At 49.8% G+C, this 23,408-nt stretch overlaps 9 protein-coding genes across 9 annotated transcripts; 4 read left to right on the forward strand and 5 right to left on the reverse strand.

Annotated features, from left to right (window-relative positions):
• Nucleotides 1–176: 176 nt before the first annotated feature.
• On the forward strand, nucleotides 177–1,801 carry N7529_010169 (thiamine pyrophosphate-dependent dehydrogenase E1 component subunit alpha; the record flags this gene model as incomplete). Its single annotated transcript, XM_057245696.1, has 5 exons — nucleotides 177–319; nucleotides 385–572; nucleotides 625–686; nucleotides 749–958; nucleotides 1,016–1,801. 5 exons carry the CDS (start codon nucleotides 177–179, stop codon nucleotides 1,799–1,801), a joined length of 1,389 nt encoding a protein of 462 aa, XP_057093959.1.
• Nucleotides 1,802–2,152: 351 nt separating this feature from the next.
• N7529_010170 (spherulation-specific family 4 protein) lies at nucleotides 2,153–2,965 on the reverse strand (the record flags this gene model as incomplete). Its single annotated transcript, XM_057245697.1, has 1 exon — nucleotides 2,153–2,965. One exon carries the CDS (start codon nucleotides 2,963–2,965, stop codon nucleotides 2,153–2,155), a length of 813 nt encoding a protein of 270 aa, XP_057093960.1.
• Nucleotides 2,966–4,310: 1,345 nt separating this feature from the next.
• N7529_010171 (CCR4-NOT core ubiquitin-protein ligase subunit MOT2) lies at nucleotides 4,311–9,958 on the reverse strand (the record flags this gene model as incomplete). The annotated part of the gene is made up of 5 exons (XM_057245698.1): nucleotides 4,311–6,622; nucleotides 7,337–9,486; nucleotides 9,549–9,664; nucleotides 9,786–9,852; nucleotides 9,906–9,958. 5 exons carry the CDS (start codon nucleotides 9,956–9,958, stop codon nucleotides 4,311–4,313), a joined length of 4,698 nt encoding a protein of 1,565 aa, XP_057093961.1.
• A 375-nt stretch (nucleotides 9,959–10,333) lies between these two features.
• N7529_010172 (complex I 30 kDa subunit family protein) lies at nucleotides 10,334–11,320 on the forward strand (the record flags this gene model as incomplete). Its single annotated transcript, XM_057245699.1, has 3 exons — nucleotides 10,334–10,502; nucleotides 10,567–11,216; nucleotides 11,270–11,320. 3 exons carry the CDS (start codon nucleotides 10,334–10,336, stop codon nucleotides 11,318–11,320), a joined length of 870 nt encoding a protein of 289 aa, XP_057093962.1.
• A 360-nt stretch (nucleotides 11,321–11,680) lies between these two features.
• On the forward strand, nucleotides 11,681–13,208 carry N7529_010173 (BUD22 family protein; the record flags this gene model as incomplete). Its single annotated transcript, XM_057245700.1, has 2 exons — nucleotides 11,681–12,034; nucleotides 12,120–13,208. Coding segments are annotated over 2 exons (1,443 nt in total), but the record flags the coding sequence as incomplete, so codon positions are not given.
• A 329-nt stretch (nucleotides 13,209–13,537) lies between these two features.
• Nucleotides 13,538–16,293, reverse strand: N7529_010174 (Zn(II)2Cys6 transcription factor; the record flags this gene model as incomplete). The annotated part of the gene is made up of 5 exons (XM_057245701.1): nucleotides 13,538–15,472; nucleotides 15,530–15,615; nucleotides 15,666–15,949; nucleotides 16,008–16,139; nucleotides 16,211–16,293. 5 exons carry the CDS (start codon nucleotides 16,291–16,293, stop codon nucleotides 13,538–13,540), a joined length of 2,520 nt encoding a protein of 839 aa, XP_057093964.1.
• Nucleotides 16,294–16,867: 574 nt separating this feature from the next.
• On the reverse strand, nucleotides 16,868–17,923 carry N7529_010175 (putative proline utilization protein PrnX; the record flags this gene model as incomplete). The annotated part of the gene is made up of 1 exon (XM_057245702.1): nucleotides 16,868–17,923. The coding sequence occupies one exon, from the start codon at nucleotides 17,921–17,923 to the stop codon at nucleotides 16,868–16,870; it is 1,056 nt and encodes a 351-aa protein (XP_057093965.1).
• A 455-nt stretch (nucleotides 17,924–18,378) lies between these two features.
• Nucleotides 18,379–19,818, reverse strand: N7529_010176 (proline dehydrogenase family protein; the record flags this gene model as incomplete). The annotated part of the gene is made up of 1 exon (XM_057245703.1): nucleotides 18,379–19,818. One exon carries the CDS (start codon nucleotides 19,816–19,818, stop codon nucleotides 18,379–18,381), a length of 1,440 nt encoding a protein of 479 aa, XP_057093966.1.
• A 1,447-nt stretch (nucleotides 19,819–21,265) lies between these two features.
• On the forward strand, nucleotides 21,266–23,134 carry N7529_010177 (uncharacterized protein; the record flags this gene model as incomplete). The annotated part of the gene is made up of 5 exons (XM_057245704.1): nucleotides 21,266–21,479; nucleotides 21,530–21,682; nucleotides 21,740–21,862; nucleotides 21,915–22,717; nucleotides 22,772–23,134. The coding sequence occupies 5 exons, from the start codon at nucleotides 21,266–21,268 to the stop codon at nucleotides 23,132–23,134; spliced, it is 1,656 nt and encodes a 551-aa protein (XP_057093967.1).
• Between the last annotated feature and the right edge of the window lie 274 nt (nucleotides 23,135–23,408).

The raw sequence follows: 23,408 nt of genomic DNA on the forward strand, positions 1-23,408 counted from the left end.
TAAGTATATAAGTAGTTGTACGTTCAAGGTTCATCTTATAGATCGTGGACCCTTTCCCCGCTCGGTTGGCGTCGGCAATGCGTCAACTCCGTCGCCAACCGCTCTCCGCAACCCCCAGATTTAACAAGAACAACATCCCGCATTTTCACCTTTCATGCAGTTTTATTGTCACAAACATGATGCTAAAATCACAACATCCCAAAATGGCATTGAGGCTTTTGACTAGAAGCGGCATTCAGAGACAGTCTGTGGCTGCAATGCGCATCGTCCCCGCACGAAGGTGGAGTAGCTCCATCTCGCAACCGCCAGGAGCGGACAGGTGAGGAATATCTTCAAAGGCAATTGATTAGGAACTGGCAGCTGATGAGTTGAAAATGACTCTAGTGTCCGATTTCCAGGTGCAGTGAACAGCAAATTTACCACCGACATGTCCTTCCTTAAAGCATCGGATCTACCCGCCATCCCTACCTACCGAGTGATGGACTCCGATGGTGAATTGGTTGATAAGACGAGACCACCACCCAATGTTACAGACGAGGAGGTATTAACATGGTATAAGAATATGTTGTCGGGTTAGTGTCGCGATCCCCTGATCTAGCATCTCGTTGCTAACTGGCGGTGAAGTAAGTGTTATGGATGTGGTTATGTTCGAGGCACAACGGCAAGGCCGCCTGAGTTTCTATATGGTATGTTGAATATACTGAAGAGCCCCAACTGAGGGATAGGTAATCTAACGGTATATCTCTAGGTTTCCGCTGGCGAAGAAGGCATTACTGTTGGATCGGCCGCAGCATTGACACCGGACGATGTGGTTTTCGCCCAATACCGTGAAGCAGGCGTATTCCAACAACGAGGCTTCACACTCAAAAATTTTATGAGCCAGCTCTTTTCCAATGCCAATGACACGGGCCGGGGTCGGAATATGCCAGTTCACTACGGACAAAATTATCCTCGCATGGTAAGCATTGTGCCCCTTGTGACAGAAGAAGCCCGCTCTTATCTAACCTCATAACAGCACACCATCTCGTCCCCATTAGCGACGCAAATACCACAAGCGGCCGGAGCAGCTTATGCACTAAAAATGCAGGATTTGCAAAACCCAAACCAGGATCGACGCATCGTGGCCTGCTACTTCGGCGAAGGAGCCGCAAGCGAGGGAGACTTCCACGCTGCACTCAACATGGCCGCAACTCGCTCCTGCCCAGTAGTCTTTATATGCCGAAACAATGGCTATGCAATCTCAACACCAACTCTTGAGCAGTACCGCGGTGACGGAATCGCCAGTCGCGGTGTAGGCTATGGTATCGACACGATCCGTGTCGACGGCAACGATGTGTTCGCTGTCAATGAAGCAATGAGAGAAGCTCGTCGTCTTGCCCTCAGCGATGGGGGACGACCCGTTCTAATCGAAGCCATGAGTTACCGTGTCTCGCACCACAGTACCAGTGACGACAGTTTTGCATACCGTGCGCGCGTCGAGGTCGAGGATTGGAAGCGCAGAGACAATCCAATTATCCGGCTGCGCAAGTGGCTTGAGAAACAGGGGCTTTGGAGTGAGGATCAGGAGAAAGAGACGAGAGATGAGATGAGAAAGGCTGTGTTGAAGGAGTTTGGTGAAGCAGAGCAGGAGAAAAAGCCTCCTCTCAGAGAGGCTTTCAGGGATGTATATGAGGAGATTACTGAGGAACAGCGTGAGCAGATGGGTGAGCTTAAGCGCATTCTGGAAACTTACCCTGACGAGTATGATCTGCGGCATTACAAAGACGGAGCCAAGGGCTTAGATGAAGAGTCCTCGTCGTGAAACAAAATACCTAGGTACGTACTTAGATATTCATTATATTGATGCCCAATTGCATTAGATTTCAAACTGCTCAGGCATACAGTTGCACAAATTCTCTTCAACCTTTTTTCGAGGTCGCTTCATAACTCTCCTCCAATCTCACTTAGATACCTATGTGAATATATTACGCCAACGATCCCACAATATCGTTGCGCTGTAAAATCTTCAGCATGAGCGGCTTCCAGGCTTTGTAAAAGATGTATTAATTCTTTACCCAGCGAAGCAAATTATTTACAAATCTGAGACAACACCTAGGTAGCCGACCACATGAAATCATGAAAAAGATCAAACTAAAAGTATGAAACAACATCTTTACTGATGGCTATGCCCTCTGCGCTTAACCTTTCTCCTCTGCGAAACAGCAACAGCAATTTTAGACACAGAAGTAAGACCCATATAGTTATCGTCATAAGTCAAATAGATAGCCCCCAGCCCGAGATTCTTCGCAAGCTTAGCAACGGTATCGATACTAGCATCGGCAGGAGTTTGATTCAAGATAATAGCATCCTTTGCGTAGTTCGCCTCCCCGGAGAAATGCTCAGAAGGCGCCAAAGCAAGCCAATTGGTATACGTATTTTCGTACTCGACAATGAAATCCGCAGCAGCGAACCACGCCTCAACATCGGCGACAATCTTCACCCCTGGGTTGAAGACTACCGTGTTCAAGTTGCTGCCTTTGGTGGTTGAGGATAACTGCTGGAAGTATGGGAGAAAACTCGGGTCTTCGCCGCTGGGGGTCTGATCAAAGAAGACTCCAGCGACGCTGATGTCCGTCCCTGCGTAGGTGGACCATTTTGCGTACGTGGCAATGTCGCTTTCGACTTCTGAGATGGCGCGGCTGCCGTGGTTTGTGTAGGTGTAACCCAAGACTTTGGCATTGGAATAGCTGTTTAGCTTTGCGATGGCTGTTATGTAGGCGTCTTCTGGGTACTCTGTTGCACCGGGGCCAGTGCTTGGGTTGACTATTAGGTAGAATGGAGTCGATGGGTGTGCAGCGATTGATTCGTAGACTGTATTCCAGACGTCTGTGCCTGGCCAGGCATATAATGGTACTATAACACCGGTTGATTGGGCAATAGATGCGAAAGCCAGTACAGTCACCAAGACCGAGAGGATTTGGAACATAGTTGATTGGAAACAATTGTAGCCAATTGAAATAACAGAGTGAATGTAAAACCAAAAATCGACGTCTCAAAAACGAGTGTAAAGAAGTGCAAGCGTCGTAGGACTGACCAAAATCCGGGGATGGGGATTAAGTGAGCATTTTATACATTCGAAATGTGAGACCGATCAAGGGCCTATGGGAATTGAAGCATCGAGAGTCCAAGAGCAACTTTCATTTCTATTGTACCCATGTCAAAAGAGAACTTAACTAAATGTAATCAGCCACATGTTTCAAGCAACAAACATCATCTACCCCTAAGAAGCCAAAGAAATATACGGTTATAGACTCAGACAAGCCCTTGCAATATTGCAGGCCCAACGGGGAACCACCATGAAGAATGAGCCAATGACGGACCCCTCGGAGGAATGAGCCAAATGATCTCCCGAATGAACGGCCCCATTTAGAATTCAAGGAATGTGGTTGTGAGGAGAGTCTAGGCGCCTGTGGGATACAAGGCCGAGTTCGATAATAGATCCACCGAGGCGCTTCGTGAGACGCATCTCAATCATGCAGGATCTGTTCGGGGAATTCATTCACCCACGCAACTTGGAGATGTCAGTCTTTAGCTTCCGAGCTCGGAGTTAATCAAATCAATCTTCGATTACGTGCATCTGCCAAGTTGCGTGCTTGGGCGCATCGAATTATTCATTAGTGGACGCCACAAGGAATCGGCCCCTGACAGGATCGGATACCTTGATTATTTCCGGTTTCAGATCTGACGCTACCTAAGTATGAGACAGAGAAGCTTTTCTTACACCTGACTATCACATCGTGAGTCTGAGATACATCTCCAGGGAATTGGAGTGAAAGTTGGATAGAGCCACCTTAGGAGGGATGGAGAAAAAGATAATTGGCTTTCCAAGGGGTCATATAGTTATGCATTGTAAGACAAACACCAAGGAGTTTTTCTTGTTTACTTGCAGCAAACGGCCCAGGATTTTGAAGGCCCGAACAATTCAAATTGGTATGTTGGGTCACTTACCTGCCAAGGATTGAAGGCATGCCCGGAACATGCACGCGATGACTCCGACTACTGCAAGGCCTCCGAGGTTCATGTACTTGAATGTAGACAATTAGAGTGATACTAGCGACTACAAAAGACAAATAGCAAATATCGTACATTATTCATTCATGCTAATCTAATCTTACATGTTCGGCTGGAAACACCGTCAAAAACACCGTCCAGGGTATCATGCTGCCCCATAAGTACAAGTATTAAGAATTTCAGGAGTTTCAAGTCCACAAAGATATCTGGAATTGTGAAGGGGACCAAATGAAAACTCCGATCAGGGATGAAATGATAATTCAGACGTCCGACTCAGCTGCCAGGGCCAGCGCCTGCTGTTGGAGCTTCTTGTTCCGGCGAAGGAGACCGGCAAACTTTTTGTCTAGTGAATCGACGTCCTTTCGGCTGCGCTCAAGATCTTTTTGCGAACGAGCAGATAGATCCCTCAGCTCTTCATTAGTCAAGCCGGCAATGTCATCAAGAGTTGGGTTGGCACCAAGCATGGTCGGGTTACCAAGCATGTGCTGAGCAGTGACTGCAGCAAAGGATCGCACGGCAGCTGGGGTGGTGTTGAGCAGTTCAGCGGAGTTGGCGACAGCCCAGTCGTGATTGCGGGTGCTGTCTGCCTCCATGGCGGAGAGCACGTTTGGTGGAATTCCGGCTTCCGTAGCTTCAAGGGAAGATGTCGGGGATGTAGCACCCGGTTGAGTGGGCGGATCATCGAACCAGCAGATATTGAATTTCTCTGGATTCGCGAAGAGCGCGTCCAGACCTCCACCGTAGTTACTTGAATCGTCGCCGATCATGATAGGATCTGCGATCCCCCCCGACCTCTTCTCCAGCTCAAGGTACCGCTCCTCTTCCTCGGGGTCGAGGTGGCGAAGCACACAGCCGCGGGGTGTGATAAGACATCGGGTCTTGAGACTATCCCCTCCGAATCTAAGCGGCTCTCCGCGAACGAGTGCTCTACGGTCCGCCATGTTCAGCTCAGTGGGACGTTGAAGAAGCTCGTAGTCATCTGCATTGCACTTCATATCCGTGCGCTGATTGAGATTGCTGGGGTTAAACAGTGAACTCTTGTTGAGGTCAAGTTCGCCGGACTTGTGCATCTCAGCTAGTAATTCGTGAAGAGGCTTGGTCCGTTCCATGAAGAGATCCTTGACACTCCTTCCACTGGCTTCGGAGTCTTTCAACAACTGCTCCACGGTGTTATTAGAGCGCCATGGCTCCACGGGAACCTCTTTTGGAAGGGGTGGCTCTTCGACAGGTGGAGGAGTCGGTTCTTTGACAGGCTCGACCTCCCTGACTTTCGGCTTTTTAGTGGTATTCACTTTGGTTTCAGTTTTGATTGGAGAAGTGGGTGTGGGTTTCACCGGACTCGCGGGTTCGGGCATAATAGGGGGTGCTGGTTTCGCCGGGGCCACACTCGGGATAGGAGTAGGGGTAGGGGCCTTCTTGGTCTTGCGCTTTCGGCCCATGATCGGTGCTTGGACAGGTTCCTCGCTGACGGATGCAGTTTCTACCTTCTTAGCCTCAGCCTCTTTGGCTTTCTGCTTTCTCTCCTTCTTGACTTGACTCTTGGTCATGGAGCGAACTGGGGCAGAGCCGATACGAGAAGCGGCGGGTGGAGAATTTGCGCGAGAAACGGATGTGGACGGATAGTAATCAGCTTCAGATGCAGCATCAGCAGGAGTGTCGGGGATGCTGTTGGAAGAGATGCTCTGCCTTCTGGACCGTGTCCTGATGCCACCAGCGACAGATGCGGGTCCAGAGGGCGTGGTCATAACGGGTGGAGTTTCGACCTTTGGGGTTTCCACAACGCGCAGAACGCGAGGCTGTCGGGGGGCAGGAGAATCAGACAACCGAGGTGCGATAATCTGAGGTGTAACGGGCTGTGACTCAGTTGCAGAGACCGGACCAGGGATCACCGGAGCCTGTTCGGATTTGATAGAGCTGGCCAGTGCCGCCCCAAAGTCGAGTGGGCTGCCCTTCGTTGCAGTAGAGCTTGGCTGTGATTGGTTCAATGATTTGATGGACATATCCTTGAAATCGGCACCAATATTGAATTCACTCTTTCGTTGGTTGCGAGCCTTGGTTGCCGACTTTTGAACAGGCGATCCGAATGATATCTGAGAAGCGTCCTTGACTCGAGTCGAGGTCAACGGGCCTCCAACAGTGAGTTCAGGGCTCAGTGGACGGGATTGGTTGTCGTCACAGTTGTGAGATGGGCTGTTGAGTCGTGAGATGTTGGGTGTCAACCCTGGCGGCAAGATTGGAGCAGGGGATGAGGGTTTGGAGGAACCTATTTGTTCCTGAAAGACAGAAGATGACGGATGAGCTTGAGGTAACGGCAGACCAGGTGGCAGAGTCGGAGTGCCAGCACGAGCCGCTGACTCGTGAGGCAGCTGTGACTTCAGAAAGCCAAAGCTGTCAACCGTACGCAAATCTTTGGACTTATCACCGAGCGGAGGAAAATCCTCACTCACTAGAGACTTGGGGTCAGTAAACTTCTGGAGAAAGAAAGCGATGTGTGATAATGCGTGAATGGGCAGGTGACGGAGGGTAGGCAAGATAAAAACAAACCACCCGGTTGGGGAGAACGCCCGGGCGACTAAACAGCACGACTAAGCGATGATACAAAAATAGCGATAATTACATGATGTGGTATCCCCGGGTCAGGAACATTGCGGGACAAAGCGTCTAAGTAAACGGCGGCTGCGAGGAAACTGATTTCGAATAAGACCCTGTTTCGGCTTGTGGTATCAGGGTAGGGAGATCTTAACGTACATTAATCCATGAAAACACCATCCACAATCTCCAAGATGTAGCAGATGGTGTAACAGAGTCCCGTTGCAAAAAGAAAAAGGATAGGAAGATGAAGAGCAAACGTAGTAAAGGAATACACAGCCGCCGAATACAAAGGGAGCCGCAAAGACATGCCGGTATGTCCATGAGATGCAAAGACCTTGAAACCGCGGGGATAACCGGGTACAACATGCAAAAAAAAAAAGGAATAGCAATGGAAGAAGCAACGGCCTCAGTACGCCATGTGCATGCCCGGCCATCGCATCAGAGCTGCCGGTCTGACCGCAAACAAAGAAACATCAGAATGTAATATCTTCTTTTGCAATAACAAAAAATAAAAGAAAGAAAGGGAATTGATATCATGTCATCAAGATAAGCAGGCCCATCAAGGGATCAGAGTCGTAGCAAAAGAACAGATAGAAAAATGCAAAGAAAGTGTGGGAAAGAAGTTATAAAGAAACCGTGGCAGTTCACCAGCCTCTCATGCCTCCACCGTACACCATTGAGGGATTGTACCCACCTTGACCCTGACTCCCGTACAACGTTTGCCCAGCAGTAGCAGTCGCACCGACCTGGTGCATTCTCGCTTGCAAAATGCTCGGGTCCGCAAGATCTACTACACCACCTCCACCGGAGGAAGTGTTAGCGTGTCTCTGCTTCCTTCCCTTCTTCTTCTGTTTCTGTTGACCACCAGAGTCAGGCATTGCACCTGTCTGGGACCCGTAGAAAGAGCCAAGAAGGCCGTTGGCGGGAGTCATGGGGGGTGGGGTAGGGGTATTGTGCTGTTGAAGAAAAGGAAACATGAACTCACGCTTAGCCGCCTCCTGGCCCTGTAGACCACCATTACCACTACTACCATTGGTTCCAGTTCGTCCACGCATTAGCTCGCGCATCAAGTCCTGGGTCGCATCTTGCTTTGCTCCATTACTACCAAGCCCAGATGTGAAGCCATGGCCTTGGGCGAACATTCCACCGCCACTGATCGGAGGCGTACCAGCAGTCTTCAATCCAGGCGGGGGGCCCTGCACACCACTGGCATAAAAATTGCCTGCGAGGCTATGTTGAGGGCTTGGAGCGGAGAGGGGGTTGGGAGATGAAGATTGCATCTGACCCAAAATACGTGCATTGGGCATATTCTTTGAACCGGCTTCATTGAATGAAAATCGAGAAGACTGTCGGCTCTGTGCTGCCTGCAGCGCGTTGAATTGTGCCATCTGGTTGTGAAGAAGCCCCTGGCGGACTTGAGCAGCTTGGTCCAGAGCAGCAGAGCTCAGAGGGTCAGACAAGCCAGCTTGTTGGTTACCGGCGGATTTGAGTAACATAAGTTGCTGCTGCTGAAGGGGGGTCAAGCTTCGACCAGCAAGATTCAGACCTTGAAACTGGTGGCTTGTTGCAGAGACAGGGGATCCAACAGTTGAGTTTTCTGCAGTATCCTGCTGCGAAGGAGGCTGGATGGCACCATGAAAGTCACGAGATTGGCGACCACGTGGAATGTTGGCGTCTTCGGGCTCACCGCCCAATTGAAGGCTACCGGCTTCACGGCTATCCTCTTCGGCTGCGACAGACTGGAGCAGCTCGTGCTCGCGGCTTAGGCGCTCCAGTTCGACCTTCTCGCGCATTGCTCGGCGCTTCACCCCGCCATATGGATCGATAAAGGATGGGTAATCCTTGATCAATTTGACTTCTTCGGCAGTGAGTTCGGCTGTACTGAACGAAAATCTGAAGTCGGGGGAGTTGATGTCTTTCAACAGGTTATCAAATGGTGATGGTTGTTTGGGGTGTTGAGTTGTAGGGCGAGGTTGGGGCTGCGAATCCGGAGATTGAGGTTCCGTATGTGTGGGAGATTGTGGGGCTTCTTGAGAAATCGGAGACGGTTTATCAGCGCGTTTTGGCTCCTCAACAGGAGTAGCAACATTGACGCTCGCAGGCCGTGGACTGTTGGACGCCTGACTGCCAGTGAGACTAGCCCTTCTCGTTCGGTGGAATGCGACATCCTTATTGGCCCAGCTAGCAGAAGACGGAAGAGCGGGGCCATCTGGAACACCAGAGCGACTGCTGATCGACTCATCTTTGCTCGGCTGCCGGCGCATAGGATGGGAGATCGGTTGGGCAGTCCGCACATGAGAAGGAGTAGGTGGTAGGGTTTGACGTGGAGTAGAGATCGTGTTCATGGATGACAAGTCTTGGCGGCTGTAGCTGTCGCTGTCTTCACCAGTCTCGTGGAGGAACGTGCAATTCCGGTTGTTGCACTGTTCATTCCGAAGGAAAGATGAGCAATATTTGGTGGTTCCGTATTGCGCTCGGAGAACGCGATCGCCGTTCCCGGAGCCATCCACCGCGCCTATACACGTCGCCGCGTCGATTTTGCGAGAGAAAGTCACATAGACACCAATGCCTTGGTTGGGGTTGCCACCGGGCTTTGCCTTGCTAACCACAATTTTCTCGATTTCGCCATATTGACCGAAGTATTCGCGTCCACGGAGGGTTTGAAGGAGTTGGTTCTCGTCGCGAATCGTAGGGTTCAGGCCGATAACGTAAACCAGGTTCTTTTGGACCACCCGCACACCGGCCAAATTCTTCCGACTGGAGGCTTCGATTTCACGCCGTTCAGCTTCCTTCTTCTTCGCCGCAGCCGCCTTGCGGTGCTTCAATGCCAAGTCTGCTTTGAACCTAGTGAACACACAATATTAGTTGGGTTGTGGCGAAATATCGATGAGTGTGGGGTAACTCACTCTTCGGCGTCAGGTATCTTGTACTGGATAGTACTTTCATCGTATCCACGCCGACAGTTTGGGCATCGACCTTCTTCGTTCTGGGTCTTGATGTTGTTGTAACAGAATTGACAAATCTATAAGATGTAAAAAGATACAAACGTCAGTGGATTGAGCAATAACAGAAAACAAGCTATCTGCCTCCAATACAGACAGACAGAAATATGTCAGACGAGCATTAAGAGTGATCAAACGTACCTGATATCCACAAGGGCATGGCTTGAAATTCTTATCAGAGAGGTCAAATTCTTCAATGCAAAGGGGGCTGTGGGGTGATTAGTACACAGATCGCGTAGGTTGTACAATAGGTGAGCGTACCAGAATTCATCATCGTCGTCAATGACGGAGTCGATCAATGAAAGGCCAGACATGGTCGCGGGGAAAGCGTTGGTAATCGGAGAGGGACGCGAGATCTCAAAGGCCGACACTCGATTAAATCGGACGAGAAACTGAGGGAATAAGAAAAATTCGCTAGCCCGTAGAGGAAAAGAAAAGAAACGGAGATTAGAAGGGTGGAGAAATAGAAAGGGCAAAAGAAAGGGAGATGGTTTAAAGGAAGAGGGTCTGGGGGAGGAGGAGGAGGAAATTGAAGCGCGGCTTCATTTTGCTGGCATTAGCATTACCCGATGTAGTTTAGCGCCAATCAGGTCATGTGACCAAATGCTGACCATCCTCGCAGGCGGGTTTTCCCTCGACGTGCTCCCGTCCCCTCCACTTGTTGCAACAGCCATTGCTCCCTATACACCATGGCCTCCGCACGCTCTTTAATGCGCCTGGGCTCTGGCCGCTCTGTGGCATCTGCCACGAGGTCTATGGCCGCCCGCACCTTTTCCTCAGCCTCCCTCCAGTGTGCTCCCAAGGCCTCGACACAACCAGGCCCGGAACCTGAGAACATGCGCCAGGCGCAGCGCCCGCGTATGTGCAACAGAATAATCGATCCATAGGACCCAATTGAACTAACCGAGCTGTGTGTTGCTAGCCCAGGGACCCTTGCGTGCCCCCGTGGTCAACCCTACCGACAAATATCAACCCATGGCCGACAACCTCCACACCTATGGACAATACATCATGTCCTGTCTGCCTAAATACATCCAGCAGTTCACCGTGTGGAAGGACGAGCTTACTGTGTACACCGCTCCCGCTGGTGTCGTCCCCGTCATGAGCTTCCTGAAGAACCACACCGCCGCCGAGTTCACCCAGATCTCCGATATCACTGGTGTCGACTTCCCCACCCGCGACCAGCGCTTCGAGGTCGTTTACAACATGCTCAGTGTTCGCTACAACTCCCGTATCCGTGTGAAGACCTACGCGGATGAGGCCACACCCGTGCCCAGTGTCACTGGTCTCTTCGAGGGTGCTTTGTGGTACGAGCGTGAGGTATACGATATGTTCGGTGTCTTCTTCTCCGGTCACCCTGATCTGCGCCGTATCATGACTGATTACGGTTTCGATGGTCACCCCCTGCGCAAGGACTTCCCCTTGACTGGTTACACCGAGCTTCGCTACGACGAGGAGAAGAAGCGCATTGTCATTGAGCCCCTGGAACTCACGCAGGCCTTCCGTAACTTTGAGAGCGGCTCTACTTCTTGGGAGCCCGTGGGTGCGGGTCAAAACCGCACTCCCGAGTCCGTGAGTAATCTTCCTTCCGTTGTTCTAGACTCAATTTTAACCTTTAATCACAGTTCAAGCTTCCCACTCCCAAGCCAGAGGAGAAGGCGGAGGAAAAGAAATAGAAGGAGTCTGTATGCGTATCTTTGTTTTTGTCATGTCTCTATGTACATATCCGTCAGTGTTAATCGATGGTCTTTTTTGCCCAAGCCAACCCATAAAGTACATAGTGCATGATGAAGCCAATAAGATCGTAAATTTGCCTAGAGCTGACCAAATAATAGCACTGTGGGGAGTTCCAGATTTTTAGTCGCGTCTATGACCCAGACCATAGAGAGAGAAAAATAATTTTTTGGATTTATAGATCAAATTGTACATATTGTTCGTGATCGACTTGACAACGGCCATTGGAAGCGGCTGTCTTGGCACCGGGATCCGCGCAAAAAAAAAAATTAAGCTACTCCAACATCCGACAAAGATCAGCACAATTCTTGAAAACTGCCCTCGAATTCTCGGAGACCCAAAATCCCTCAGATACATCGGTCGCAACATTCTACACACCATCATCCACCAGCAGTAATCACAAAATGCCCAAACGCAAGCTCGACGAGCTCAGTGCTCCCCCGCCGCGGCCGCGCGCCAGCGACACCCGCAAAATGTCAATCCACGGCACTCGCCTGACACAAATGTTCGAGAACGGTGTACTAATGATTTCGCGCGGACTCAAGACATCCCGTGGCTTCGAGCGACAGAAGCTCAGTCGCCGAGAGAAGACGGCAAAGCAGCAGAAAGATGATAAGGCTTTAGCGCGACTGAAGGAAGAAATTGAGACTTTGAAGGTATGTAGTTTTTACTTTTAGGTTTCAAAACGTTCTTTTACCTATGGACCTCCGGCCAATTTGGGACTAACATTCTTGCCAATAGGGTCTCGACTACCAGACCGTCTCGGAGCGATATCTATTCAAACAACTTGTCAAGACAAAGCGGATTGCCGAGACACGAACATTTGGCGAGTTCCAGCAAGTCAAGAAGGTGTCCCAGGAAGGCCCCAAGAGCACCGCTGAGGCTAACATCCTCGCGCGACTGTTTAAATCTACGCCCGTGCAAAAGGAAATTCCTGGTATTATGGCCGGAATCCGCAAATTGTTGAGGGTAGACGATATGCCAGGTGGGAAACAGAAGGAAACCAGTAAGAAGGAAACGACATCGAAGAAGAAGGCGACAAAGGACGCAGACGAATCCGGGTCCGAATCAGAGACAGCGAACACGAAATCCAGGCGCGGGGAGCAGGTCTCTCACACTGATGACATGGAGATCTCCGGCTCAGACGGATCCGACGATGAAGATGACTCGCGATTTGATGCACGTTTGGCGCCAGGCTCTGACTCTGAGGCGGACTCAGAATCTGGCGACGGACACGAAGAAGCTGCAGACGATATCTCCGACTCTATCTCCCGCTCCCCTTCACCCTCCTTCTCAGCTGAAAACTCCCCACCGCCCAAGAAAGCAAAGGCAATCAAAGGCAGCGCTGCACCAGTGCAGAGTACTACATTCCTACCTTCGCTCATGGCTGGCGGCTACTGGTCTGGCTCTGAAGAGGCTACTGATGAGGAAGCCGATGCGCAGCCCAAGCGCAAGAACCGTATGGGTCAGCAGGCTCGTCGAGCATTGTGGGAAAAGAAATTTGGAGCTGGAGCAAACCATGTCAAGCAGGAGCAGATTGCTGCTAAGTACGGTGGCAGGGATAATGGGTGGGATACGAAGCGTGGTGCTACCGACGGTGGCAGAGGGAGGGGAGGCAAGCGCGGCGGCTTTGGTGGTGGCTTTGGTGGTGGCTTTGGGCGAGGCAACAGGCAAGGTGATTCTGGTCCTCATTCTGGTGGACAGAGGTCTGTCAAGCCCAAGGGTCCGCCCAAGGACGAGGGTCCCTTGCATCCTTCTTGGGAGGCCAAGCGGAAGGCCAAGGAGCAGGCTCCAGCTACGTTTGCCGGAAAAAAGGTTACGTTCGATTAGTTTCATGGCTACGATGTATGTATATCAATCAACATTTGAGATGTCAACACCATCGATTGCGCAAATATCAAGCCGGCATTGGCTATAACCCATTCAAGCTTGTTGTAAACATAGTGTGTGGATTGATTACATTGATTTTAGATAAACATCCAAGTGCAATTTTCCACAATTCATACTCCCAGTTGCAATCGGTGACAAAATTCGTGAGAAACATATAAATAGACGCAGGGTATACCAAGCCAATTCAGAACCTAGAATCATCAAAAGTTTCAACCCAAAATATGACGAAATGAGCCGCCCGTAAAAGAAAGCACTTTATAAAAGTCTCTTCACTCTCTCATGAATTGTAGCCAGTGAGGATCAGAAGCATTGCCTGGCGTCTTCATTTCAGGACCACCCATACCAGTTGGTTGCCCTTGGGCGTCTGGCTCGAAACAAGGAATTGCAGTGAACTCGCCCAACTCTTGTGGGAAGTTTGAAACGAAGTGATCGAATCCAAAGTGCGGCATATGTGAGAGAGATTGCTGAGAGATGGAGAAACTGTCAGAGAGTGCACTACCCGGGTCGCCTTCCACGAGGTCATGATCAGGTCCAACGGGGTTTGATATAGCTCCGTTCGTGCCGAGCATTGCGGCTGAAGGGGGTGTCATTGGGATGCCAGGCATGACGGTGGGATGACCCGCCACGGCGGAGGAGTGAGGAGGCAAGCTGTGTGCGACCTTCTGCTCGTTGGAGGGGAATGCCTCCTGCTGCTGCCAAGCGAGTGTGGATGGTGAAATTGGACCAGCCTTCCAGAGCATTTCCCAATTTTTGAACCTGTCGTATGCGGATTCTACAGTGCCTCCGTGGCTCATATCTGGTTGTGTTTCGCTCCATGCTTCGAGGCGGCGGATAGCACGTTCAAGAGCCTCGATGACACTGACAGCTGAGCGGGCAGATCCCACACCCATAGACATAATCTTGATCAGAGAGATACCTTGCTCGAGGGCAGCACCTAGTCGTTCAGTTCGTTTTGTTAATCCCTGTGCCAAAATGACCAAGAGAGCTGCACGGCACGAGCTGAACTCTGTGAATGAGGCCCTTGCAAGGCCTGTCTCATCACGGAGCAAACGGCACAAATCAATGATTTCCAGAGCAGCTTCAACGCAATCAGTCACTAGAGTTGCACGGTTCTTTGCCAGACCAGAAGCTCCCTTGAACGACGTTGACTGAGAGGGGGTTTGATTTATGCCTTTGATATTGCTGAAAAGGAATGGCCGTCCAATGAATATCCTTGTCAGGCAGTAGTCCAATTTAAGGTGCACGTTAGACCTGAACAAAGCCCCTCCGGGGTTCAGATCACGACATGTAATTTCTTCCGGCAGAGTGGACCACCAATCAACGAGGTGTTTACGCAAGTTGAGTAGCCGCTCGAGACAGTCCTGTTGCTGACTTTTGGGATATGTTCGCAATGAGGTAATTTCAGTTGAAACTTCCCCAAGTTTCAAAGTCAAGGTAATCAAAGCTACCATATTTGTGTGGTTTGAGATTTGAGAGGCAGGCATGAGCCCAGGGAAATCAACAGGCAGAGGGCCGTCGACGTCAGGATCAGACAATGATGAAGGTCTGCCGTGGAGAATGCTGATGCGCTTTTCGATGGTAAAGGAGGTCCAGAAAACCCGGTTCCGTACCTCAATCATGCGTGGGGAGAGACCCTCACCATGGTATCTGCGATGCATTCCATTTTGAATGGCCAATTTTAGTGCTAGACCAAAGTATGTGTAGCATAGTCCCGAAGTGTCCAACGGGAGCAAGTAAGTACCGATGAGTAGACAAGCCTGCACACTTCGAACGGATGCAGTGGCGATGATGTCAGGTAAAAGCTTTGAAGCAAACTGGTAGAATGTGAGGCCGACTTCGTCCTCCGAAAAATGGTGGTCCTGGTTAGTTGCAGAACCAGAAGGCAATCGGTTCATAGGTGTAGATGACTCCATGTGTGCGAATTGGGTACCCACAGCCAATACCATAAGGATACAACACACTGCAGCTGCATCGTCAAATGATAAACTGTCGGGGTCAGTGTAGCATATGCCCAATTTCTCGAGTAACCAATCCTCCTCAATATAGAAATTGTTGGTTTGTGCGTACTTGAAGAAAATCTGGACCAAGAAGTCGGCCACATATCGTGGCGGAAGATAAGTAATTGATGCCGATACAGCAGGAGACGCAGACTGAAGTTGCGTACTTCGCCACCGTTCTTCGAAAGGCTCAACTTCGGAGGTTGCCTGCGGGGTTCGGTTTAGTATAGGTAGCTTCGCTCACCGACAATTCGGAAAACACACCTCTGGAGCCGCTGTCTTCATCCACTCATCGATCTTTTTGCGAATCTTCATTGTGAAATTTAAGTAGGAAAATTCACCAGAATATTCTGTAAAGTGTCAATATTCAAGTCCACACATGTGACATAAGGAGGCATACGGGTTGTGTTATCGGGCATGGCCTTAATAGTAAAATGCTCATCATCAATAGCAAGATCCTCCAACTCATTGGGGTCTTCCCTTGTAGAGATCGCATCTGATTCGGAATCGCGGTGTTTGCTTTTTAGTTCCTCCACAGCCTGGCGCAGTGACTGAATGTCGAAAGTAATGTTGGGTATATAGTGGGATAAAAGGCGCTCCATGAGGCGCACTCGTTCTGCCTCGGCGATGTCATTTCGACTCAGTCCGGCTGCTCGGTCGAGAAGTCTGATTTCGGGGAAGTTCCTGTCAGTGACCTGGGGAGTAATTGGAGGCAAACATTGAGCTTTTCTCTGGGACTTACGAAACAGAGGTCGACCGCGCCTTTTCACTGGGGTCAATGTGTGTGAAATTGCACTGGCGGCGATATCGCAGACATCTCCGACATGGCACACCACCTTCACATTTCTCCTTTACCCGACGGCAGCCATCGCATCTGCACAAAACAATTCGTTAGCGAGAGTGTCAAGTGACGATTGGTGCGTATGAGACAGGGCAATAGCTCACGCTCGAACAGCTCGCTTCCGGTTTTCTTCGGCTACACGAGGGCGCTTTTGCTGCTGGACGGGCGTCGGGGTCGAGTCATCCATTGCCAGCAATTTCAGCGGGTCAGGGCATCGTCTGTAGCGAAGAGAGCAGGGAAAGGAGAACTCGGCTTTAGTTCGGTCAGGAGAATAAAAATGAGGAGAAAGGGAAGTCGGAACGTCGCTATCGATAAAGCACGGAACATCCCCGCATCCCGGCAGACTCTTTCGGAGCCTCCGCCCATCGGCCCTGGTCAATGCTTCCAGTACTGTTGTTTAACGAAATTTGGACTTTTGATTATTTCTGATTTATTTACTCCCGAGGTTTCTTAACACTTTCTTCCAAGCAAATGTCAATTGTAGATAGGATCCAAGGTTTTAGGGATGGGGAAGTCAGCAGATATATATAGTTGCTACTAATGGTTGAACGAGACCGCGAAGGGGCCCATTCCAAAGAACCATTGAGAGAAACCCCTTGAACATGACCAAGAGAAATAACCTTAGTACGCAGAGAATATGCACAATTACATAAAAACGAGGTGAGATAAAAGAGTGTTGCTAGACATTATACATTGGGTGTAGATGTAGGCGTCTTTCGTACCTAGGTACTACCTTAGGTCCAGAGTTTCTCAAGCTTTGACTAAAAACCATCGACATGTATTCCAAGTCCCATCTCGCCTCCAACCTCAAGCACCTTCTTACCAACAACAAGATCCATCAACCCCATTCCAACGCACTTATACACAACATTACACCCAACTGGAACATCAATCGCCTCTTCCACATTGCGCCCGGCACCCAAAAGATCCCCCATCTCAATTAAGTCACCTTCCCCAAGACCAGCAGTAATCAACTCCCCAGCCTCCTCAAGACAAGCAGACTTGGAATCAACATACACCCTCCCCCCACCCGAAAGCAGCGTCTCAGTATCAATCTCATGCATAGGCGGCTTATAAGACCCAATCAATGAGATGAATCTCTGCTTGGGCGCCTTCTGCAACTCCGCAAACCCAAAATTCGGCTCTAGCGAAGGCGTGCAACTGAAAATGACATCCGCAGCCGCAAGCTCCCCCCCAAGTTTCTGCGGATAATCATCCACGCCCTCCTTAGCGAGCGTCACAAAAGAAACACTGGGATAAGAAGCCCGCAACTCTGAGAACACGTCCCGTTCCATTTCAGCAAGTCTCTTCGCTCCGCGGTTCACAAAGCTCACGCGCCGAATTTGCTCAGGGTAGAGAAGCAATGCAAGTCGCGCATGCCACTCCGCTTGACGCCCCGAGCCGAGAACGAGAACATGCTCTTTGCGGATGGTTGTCACGCGTACAAGCAGAGTCATTGTTGCTAGCGCCGTGCGGAAGGCTGTTACTTCTGCTGCGGCGAGTAGGCCTTGGAGGCGGCCTTCTGGGTTGAAGACGTTGATTACGCCTTGGATACCACTGGAAGCGACGGTTACCACTTTAATGCCGGTTGAGACGGTATCGGAGATTGGCATGAAGATACAGCTGTTGTTTTTGTTGGTTGTGAAGACTGTGCGGAGGGGTTGGTGGATTTGCTTGTCTGAGGCTGGGAATGAAGGCTTCGATTCTTTTGAGATACTGATCAAAGCATCTCCTAGAGCTTTGATAAAGGAATGACATTGATCTTGGGTGAGACCTCTGAAGATTTTGGAGACGTCTGGTTCGGAGAGGACGTGCATTTTGAGATTGGGTTTTGATGCTACTGTTTGAAGGTAACTTGTTTTGTAGCGCGAACATGTGTTAGGTCAAGTCGAGTGTATATAAAGAAATTGGATATTGGCCAAATGTATACGGAATATATGGGGAACGTACCGGATAGACCTTCCCACATCTACTGAGGGGCAAGCCTACCGGGCGGGACCACTTGTGGAGTCTGCATTCGCTTACAATTTCAACGTAGTCCTTTACCGGCTCTTCTTATTATTTCATTCCAAACGATTCAGTTATATGACAAGCAATGGGCAAGTATGAGTTTAAATTGATAAATTAGGTTCATTGATCGTTAATCTCCTAAACAAACTCCGTGTATGCACCCCAGCTAGATACAAATGCAAACGCGATCAACCCGTAGGCTGAAGCAACAAGAAAACAATCAAAACATTCTACGCCAAAGTCAAATAAAGAAATTTAAGCTTTACTTGCGGCTGGTAAAAGCGTTACCGCAGCGGCGCTTCAGTTCAGCAACCATAGCAATCTGCGAATCCTTGGTCCGGCCAACGGCCTCAGTGTTCTCAACGGCGCGACGCAGCAGGAAGCCCATGCACTCCTTGACAGAGCCCCAAGTCAAGAGCTTGAAAACGTTGGGGGCATCAATGGGGGAAGCGCCGACACTGTTCTCGGCGGACTCGAAACCTTGCAGGAGCTCGCAGCTGACCTCATCGGCCATACCCTGCAGCTGAGCGTAGCTGAGGTCAACACCGTAGTCCTCACCGCGGGTAGCCTGCTCCATCCGGATAGCGTGGGCTTTCTGGACAGACTCGCGGTTGTGGGTAGCGATGATGACGTTCACGGGAGGGAGTTCGGCTGGGGTCTCCTTTGAAGGAGCTTGAAGCATGGAGTTGTATTTGCGGGTAAGAAGCGCGGCAACCACCTCGTCGTAACACTTGTCTGTATCCTCCTTCTCGGCCCAGACGATGTGGCGGGGCTCGGTCTTCATGTAGGCACCGCGGACCAGCTTGACACCCAGAGTGTATCCCTCAGCGCGAGCGATCTCAAGGTGGCGAGCAAGAGTGGCCGGGGTCGAGCGCAGGTAAGCCTGGTAGGTTCCGTAGAAAATGGCCCGTCCAGGAGTCTTAGAGTTGCAGTACTTCTGATACTTCATGATCCAGGCCTCAATACCGGGCTGCACGGCCTGCTCCTCGGCATCGACAAGCAAGCGAACACCGCGGGAGATGGCGAGGTCACAAACCTTCTGGATAGAAGTGTCCATAAGCTCGGTGGGCATGCTCTGAGATTGCAGGAGGCGGAGAGCATCAGTGCCCATTCCGGTGAACTTCAGAGCGACAAAGTCACCGGGTTGAGCCATGTCGACGGTTTGCAGGGTTCCATCCATCCACATCTGGATCTCAGCCAGAGCGGCCTTCACATCGTATGCAGCATCGTCGTTCTCACCGACAAGAACTTCGCGGGCGTATCCAAGAAGAACACCCCGACATCCGAGAGCTTTGATATTGTTGATAGACTCCTGAACTTCAAGCTTGTTCTCACCAGCGTTGAACTGCTTGTAGATAGTGTGCTTGATAAGCATGTTTAGGAGAGGATTCTTTGCCACGTCCCAGAACGCATTGCGCGGGTGCGCAAGGAGCGATAGCGTGTAAATGCATGGCTTGAGAAGAAGAGTAGATGAGGAGACAGAGAGGACAAGCAAAGAGCGCAGAACAGATGAGAGGGGCAGTTTAGCCAGCGGCGCATTCAGGGCCTTTCGCGGCTGTGGCGGAGGAGCCCGTGAAAGCGGTTGCCATGTGTTTGCGGTGACGGAGGCGACAGATGAACGGGAGTTGTTGGTGCCGCTCACGAATCTGGTATTGCGGGCGGTAGCCTTAAGTGGCACCCGTACGGAAGGTGCAGCCTTCATGAGTGTAGTATTTGGGGGTTAATGATAATAGAGAGTGATGGAAAGTTTTGGGAATCTCGAAGTGTTCTCAGCGTTGGTAAGAGTGAAGAGAAGAGCCACGGTTGATGGCCTTTGAATAGAATTATGTAGATTGAACTCTTAATTAAGACCCGGTGGCAACCGCCAGGGACCGGTACGGTCAGCAGGTTGAAAATGACGGGCCGGCAGAGCCACCTCAAAATTTGAGGATTTATGGAGTTACTATTGCTAAGCTAATTCCACAGCCTTTTGATGGTCGGTCCCTTTGTTTGGTTCTTTGTGGGGAATATTTGATAACTCATGCTATCTCATCCACGGGTAGTTATACCGCATCTTGCGACTACTACGGTGAGCGATCAAAGGTTATTAGACTAGGATCTTGAAGATCTCATGTGTCCGAGCCCTAAACAGGATGCCCATGTTGGCCCCTAGTTTGCACAGCCAGAGAGACAGTTCAGCATTGCAGCAGTTCGTCAGGGATAGTTCGATCCCTAGGTAGTCACGGGCCGGTTTTTCATAGAGCACGGACCAATGATAAGCTGATAAGCACATTGACCGGGCCGGTGCACTTCAGATCTTGCACGTCGCGTGACTTAGCCCGTTTACTTTCGGTCTAGTAGCCTTTACAAGTTGTGAGCATGCTTTGTGAATCCACGCGGGTATCCATCACTGCAACTTGCCAGTATTTACGTTATTCCAATGGCTAGATCGCTCTGATCGCCTATTTACCCCGGATTCTCCCCAGACTCCACGTGATTCTAGTGGCAGACAAGCCAAACACATAAAGTTAATCTGACGCCACCATTTAGAATGTTTTAGAGTTTGAGCTAAGCCTTGAAAAATCTGAGGCTGAGAAAGAATATAACATTTTTCAGATAAACCATTACAACATGGCATTAGGATATGACAAAGATAGGATATAAAACCCTGATAGGAAGCTTACCGGAACTAAGCTCAAAGCGCAATATGGGCCGATAAAGCCAATTGTCTCTAGAATCTTATCCGTAGTCTCCACTATGGCGCGCTCTTCAAGATCACTGTTGGGCGCTCTTCATATAATTGTGCGGTGCCTGATACTGGTGCCAGCCAATTGACGTCAACTATCAACCAGAGGAATCGGAAGTAAACCAATCTCCGGTCAACGTGAGTTCTTGCCTCTCCGCGAAACTTTTCTAGGACTTGTTTTATACTTTTTGCTAGATAGTATTTCCCCTGATTAGAGCACACCATCAACATGGGCAACTCGTTCCATTAAACCCGAGATAGATAAAGGCTTTGATGGCTTGCCTAGTTTCACAATAGAATAAAGATTAGAACTTTCCCCAGATATTGCTATATCCATGTCCTAGATTTGTTTTTCTCTTAATTTCTCCCCATAGTTGTGTATTGCATACTGGCATCTTTTCCCTTTTCTCTCCCTTCGCCCACCATGAAAGACTCTCCGAAGGGCCTTGAGGAAGGCGTTCGTGCCGAATCTCCCTATGATGACCCGAAGGCTGTACAAGGGGACATCACCGGCCTCCATAACTCGGAGACTCAACGAGGCTTGAGCTCCCGCCATATTCAATTTCTGGCGCTGGGTGGTTGTATTGGTACTGGCCTCTTTGTGGGAAGTGGACAGGCACTCGCAACTGTTGGTCCTGGTATGTGAAAATTTGCATCGCATGGTTTCATGACGCGCTAATTGTGGTAGCCCCTTTGCTCATGGGTTACATCGCCATGTCATCAGTCGTATATTTTGTCATGAACATGTTAGGAGAAATGACCACCTATCTTCCCGTTCGTGGTGTCTCTGTGCCTTATTTCATTAACCGATTTACGGAACCGAGTCTTGGCTTTGCTGTCGGTATGTTGACTCCATATCATCATATCTGTCAAATCGTTGCTAACCCTTTTTGTTTAGGATATAATTATTGGTATTCTTTTTCAATGCTACTTGCATCTGAAGTCACTGCAGCCGGACTTGTGATTGAGTATTGGCCATCCCCAGTCAATGTGGGTGTTTGGATTGCAATCATTCTCATTGGTAAGTCTGCTTCCAGCTTCCAGCATCTATAGTCTGATTGGGAACAATCTAGTAATTCTCCTCCTCAACATCGTCGCGGTATCATGGTATGGCGAAGCAGAATTTTGGTTCGCTTCGCTAAAAATCATCGCTATAATCGGTCTTATAATTCTCGGCGTTGTACTGTTCTTCGGAGGAGGTCCTAACCATGATCGCCTTGGTTTCCGATATTGGCAGCGACCAGGCGCATTTGTCGAGCCATATTTGGTGCCCAATGCCAATACGGGTCGTTTTCTTGCATTCTGGACGGCCCTTATCAAGTCCGGCTTCTCCTTCATTTTCTCCCCAGAACTGATCACCACTGCTGCCGGCGAAGCTGTTGCACCGCGCCGCAACATCCCCAAGGCAACCAACCGCTTCATCTACCGTCTCTTTGCATTCTATGTCTTGGGCAGCTTGGTCATTGGAGTTACTGTCGCCTACAATGACAAAAACCTTCTGCAAGGGGTTGCAAGTGGTAGTTCTGGTGCCGGTGCCAGTCCGTTCGTTATTGGTATCCAGAATGCTGGGATTGCTGGGTTGAACCACGTTATCAACGCTGCCATCTTGATCTCCGCATTCTCCTCGGGCAACTCTTGGGTATATGCCGGGTCGCGCACGCTATACTCCATGGCGTGCGAGGGCCAGGCACCGAAGTTCTTTACCCGGTGTACTAAGAACGGCGTTCCATACAACGCAGTGCTCATCACTTGGTCGATTGGTCTCCTTTCATTCCTGAATCTGTCTGCATCTGGCTCAACCGTGTTTTATTGGTTCACTAACATCACTACGATCGGAGGATTCATTTCCTGGGTTCTTGTTGGGGTTGCTTACTTGGTGTGTTTTTCTTCGTTTCAATCTAATCATTTCAAGTCGTTAACATACCTGCAGCGCTTCCGCAGTGCCTTGAAGTTCCACGGATTGCTTGAATCCAGGCCATTCAAGACACCTTTCCAACCGTACGGTACATATTATGCCATGGGCTTTGTATCGTTGTTGGCTATCACCAATGGATATGCGATTTTCTTCCCCGGTTCATTCACAGCCTCGGACTTCCTTGTGTCTTATATTGTTTTTGCCATCTTCTTTGTTCTTTACTTTGGCCATAAGTTGTATTACAAGACACCGTGGATGACCAAAGCATCGGAGATTGATATCTTCAGCGGCAAGGAGGAGATTGACCGTCTCGAGGAGGAGGATATCGAACCACAGCCACGAAACTGGTTAGAGCGAGTGTGGTGGTGGATAGCATAGATCAGTTTTTTTTTACTTAAAAGCACCCACAAAGTACAGTTCTTGATTCTTGATTTATACCAATATTTCCTCCGTTTGGATATTTGTCGCTTGTCTGACATCTCAGATGTCAGACTTGATCTCCAGATCTGGCACGGATTGTGGATTTATTTGCTATCTACTCTCTATTTTATAATAAGCTTATCATAACTGTCAATACCTAATATCTGGACTTGAGGTAAGATAGTGCTTGGAGTCTATACCATAACTTGACTAATAATTTCTTGAAGCCCTG

Source organism: Penicillium soppii (assembly GCF_028829465.1).
Source record: "Penicillium soppii strain IBT 18220 chromosome Unknown utg000007l, whole genome shotgun sequence".
Taxonomy (NCBI): Eukaryota; Fungi; Ascomycota; class Eurotiomycetes; order Eurotiales; family Aspergillaceae; genus Penicillium; species Penicillium soppii.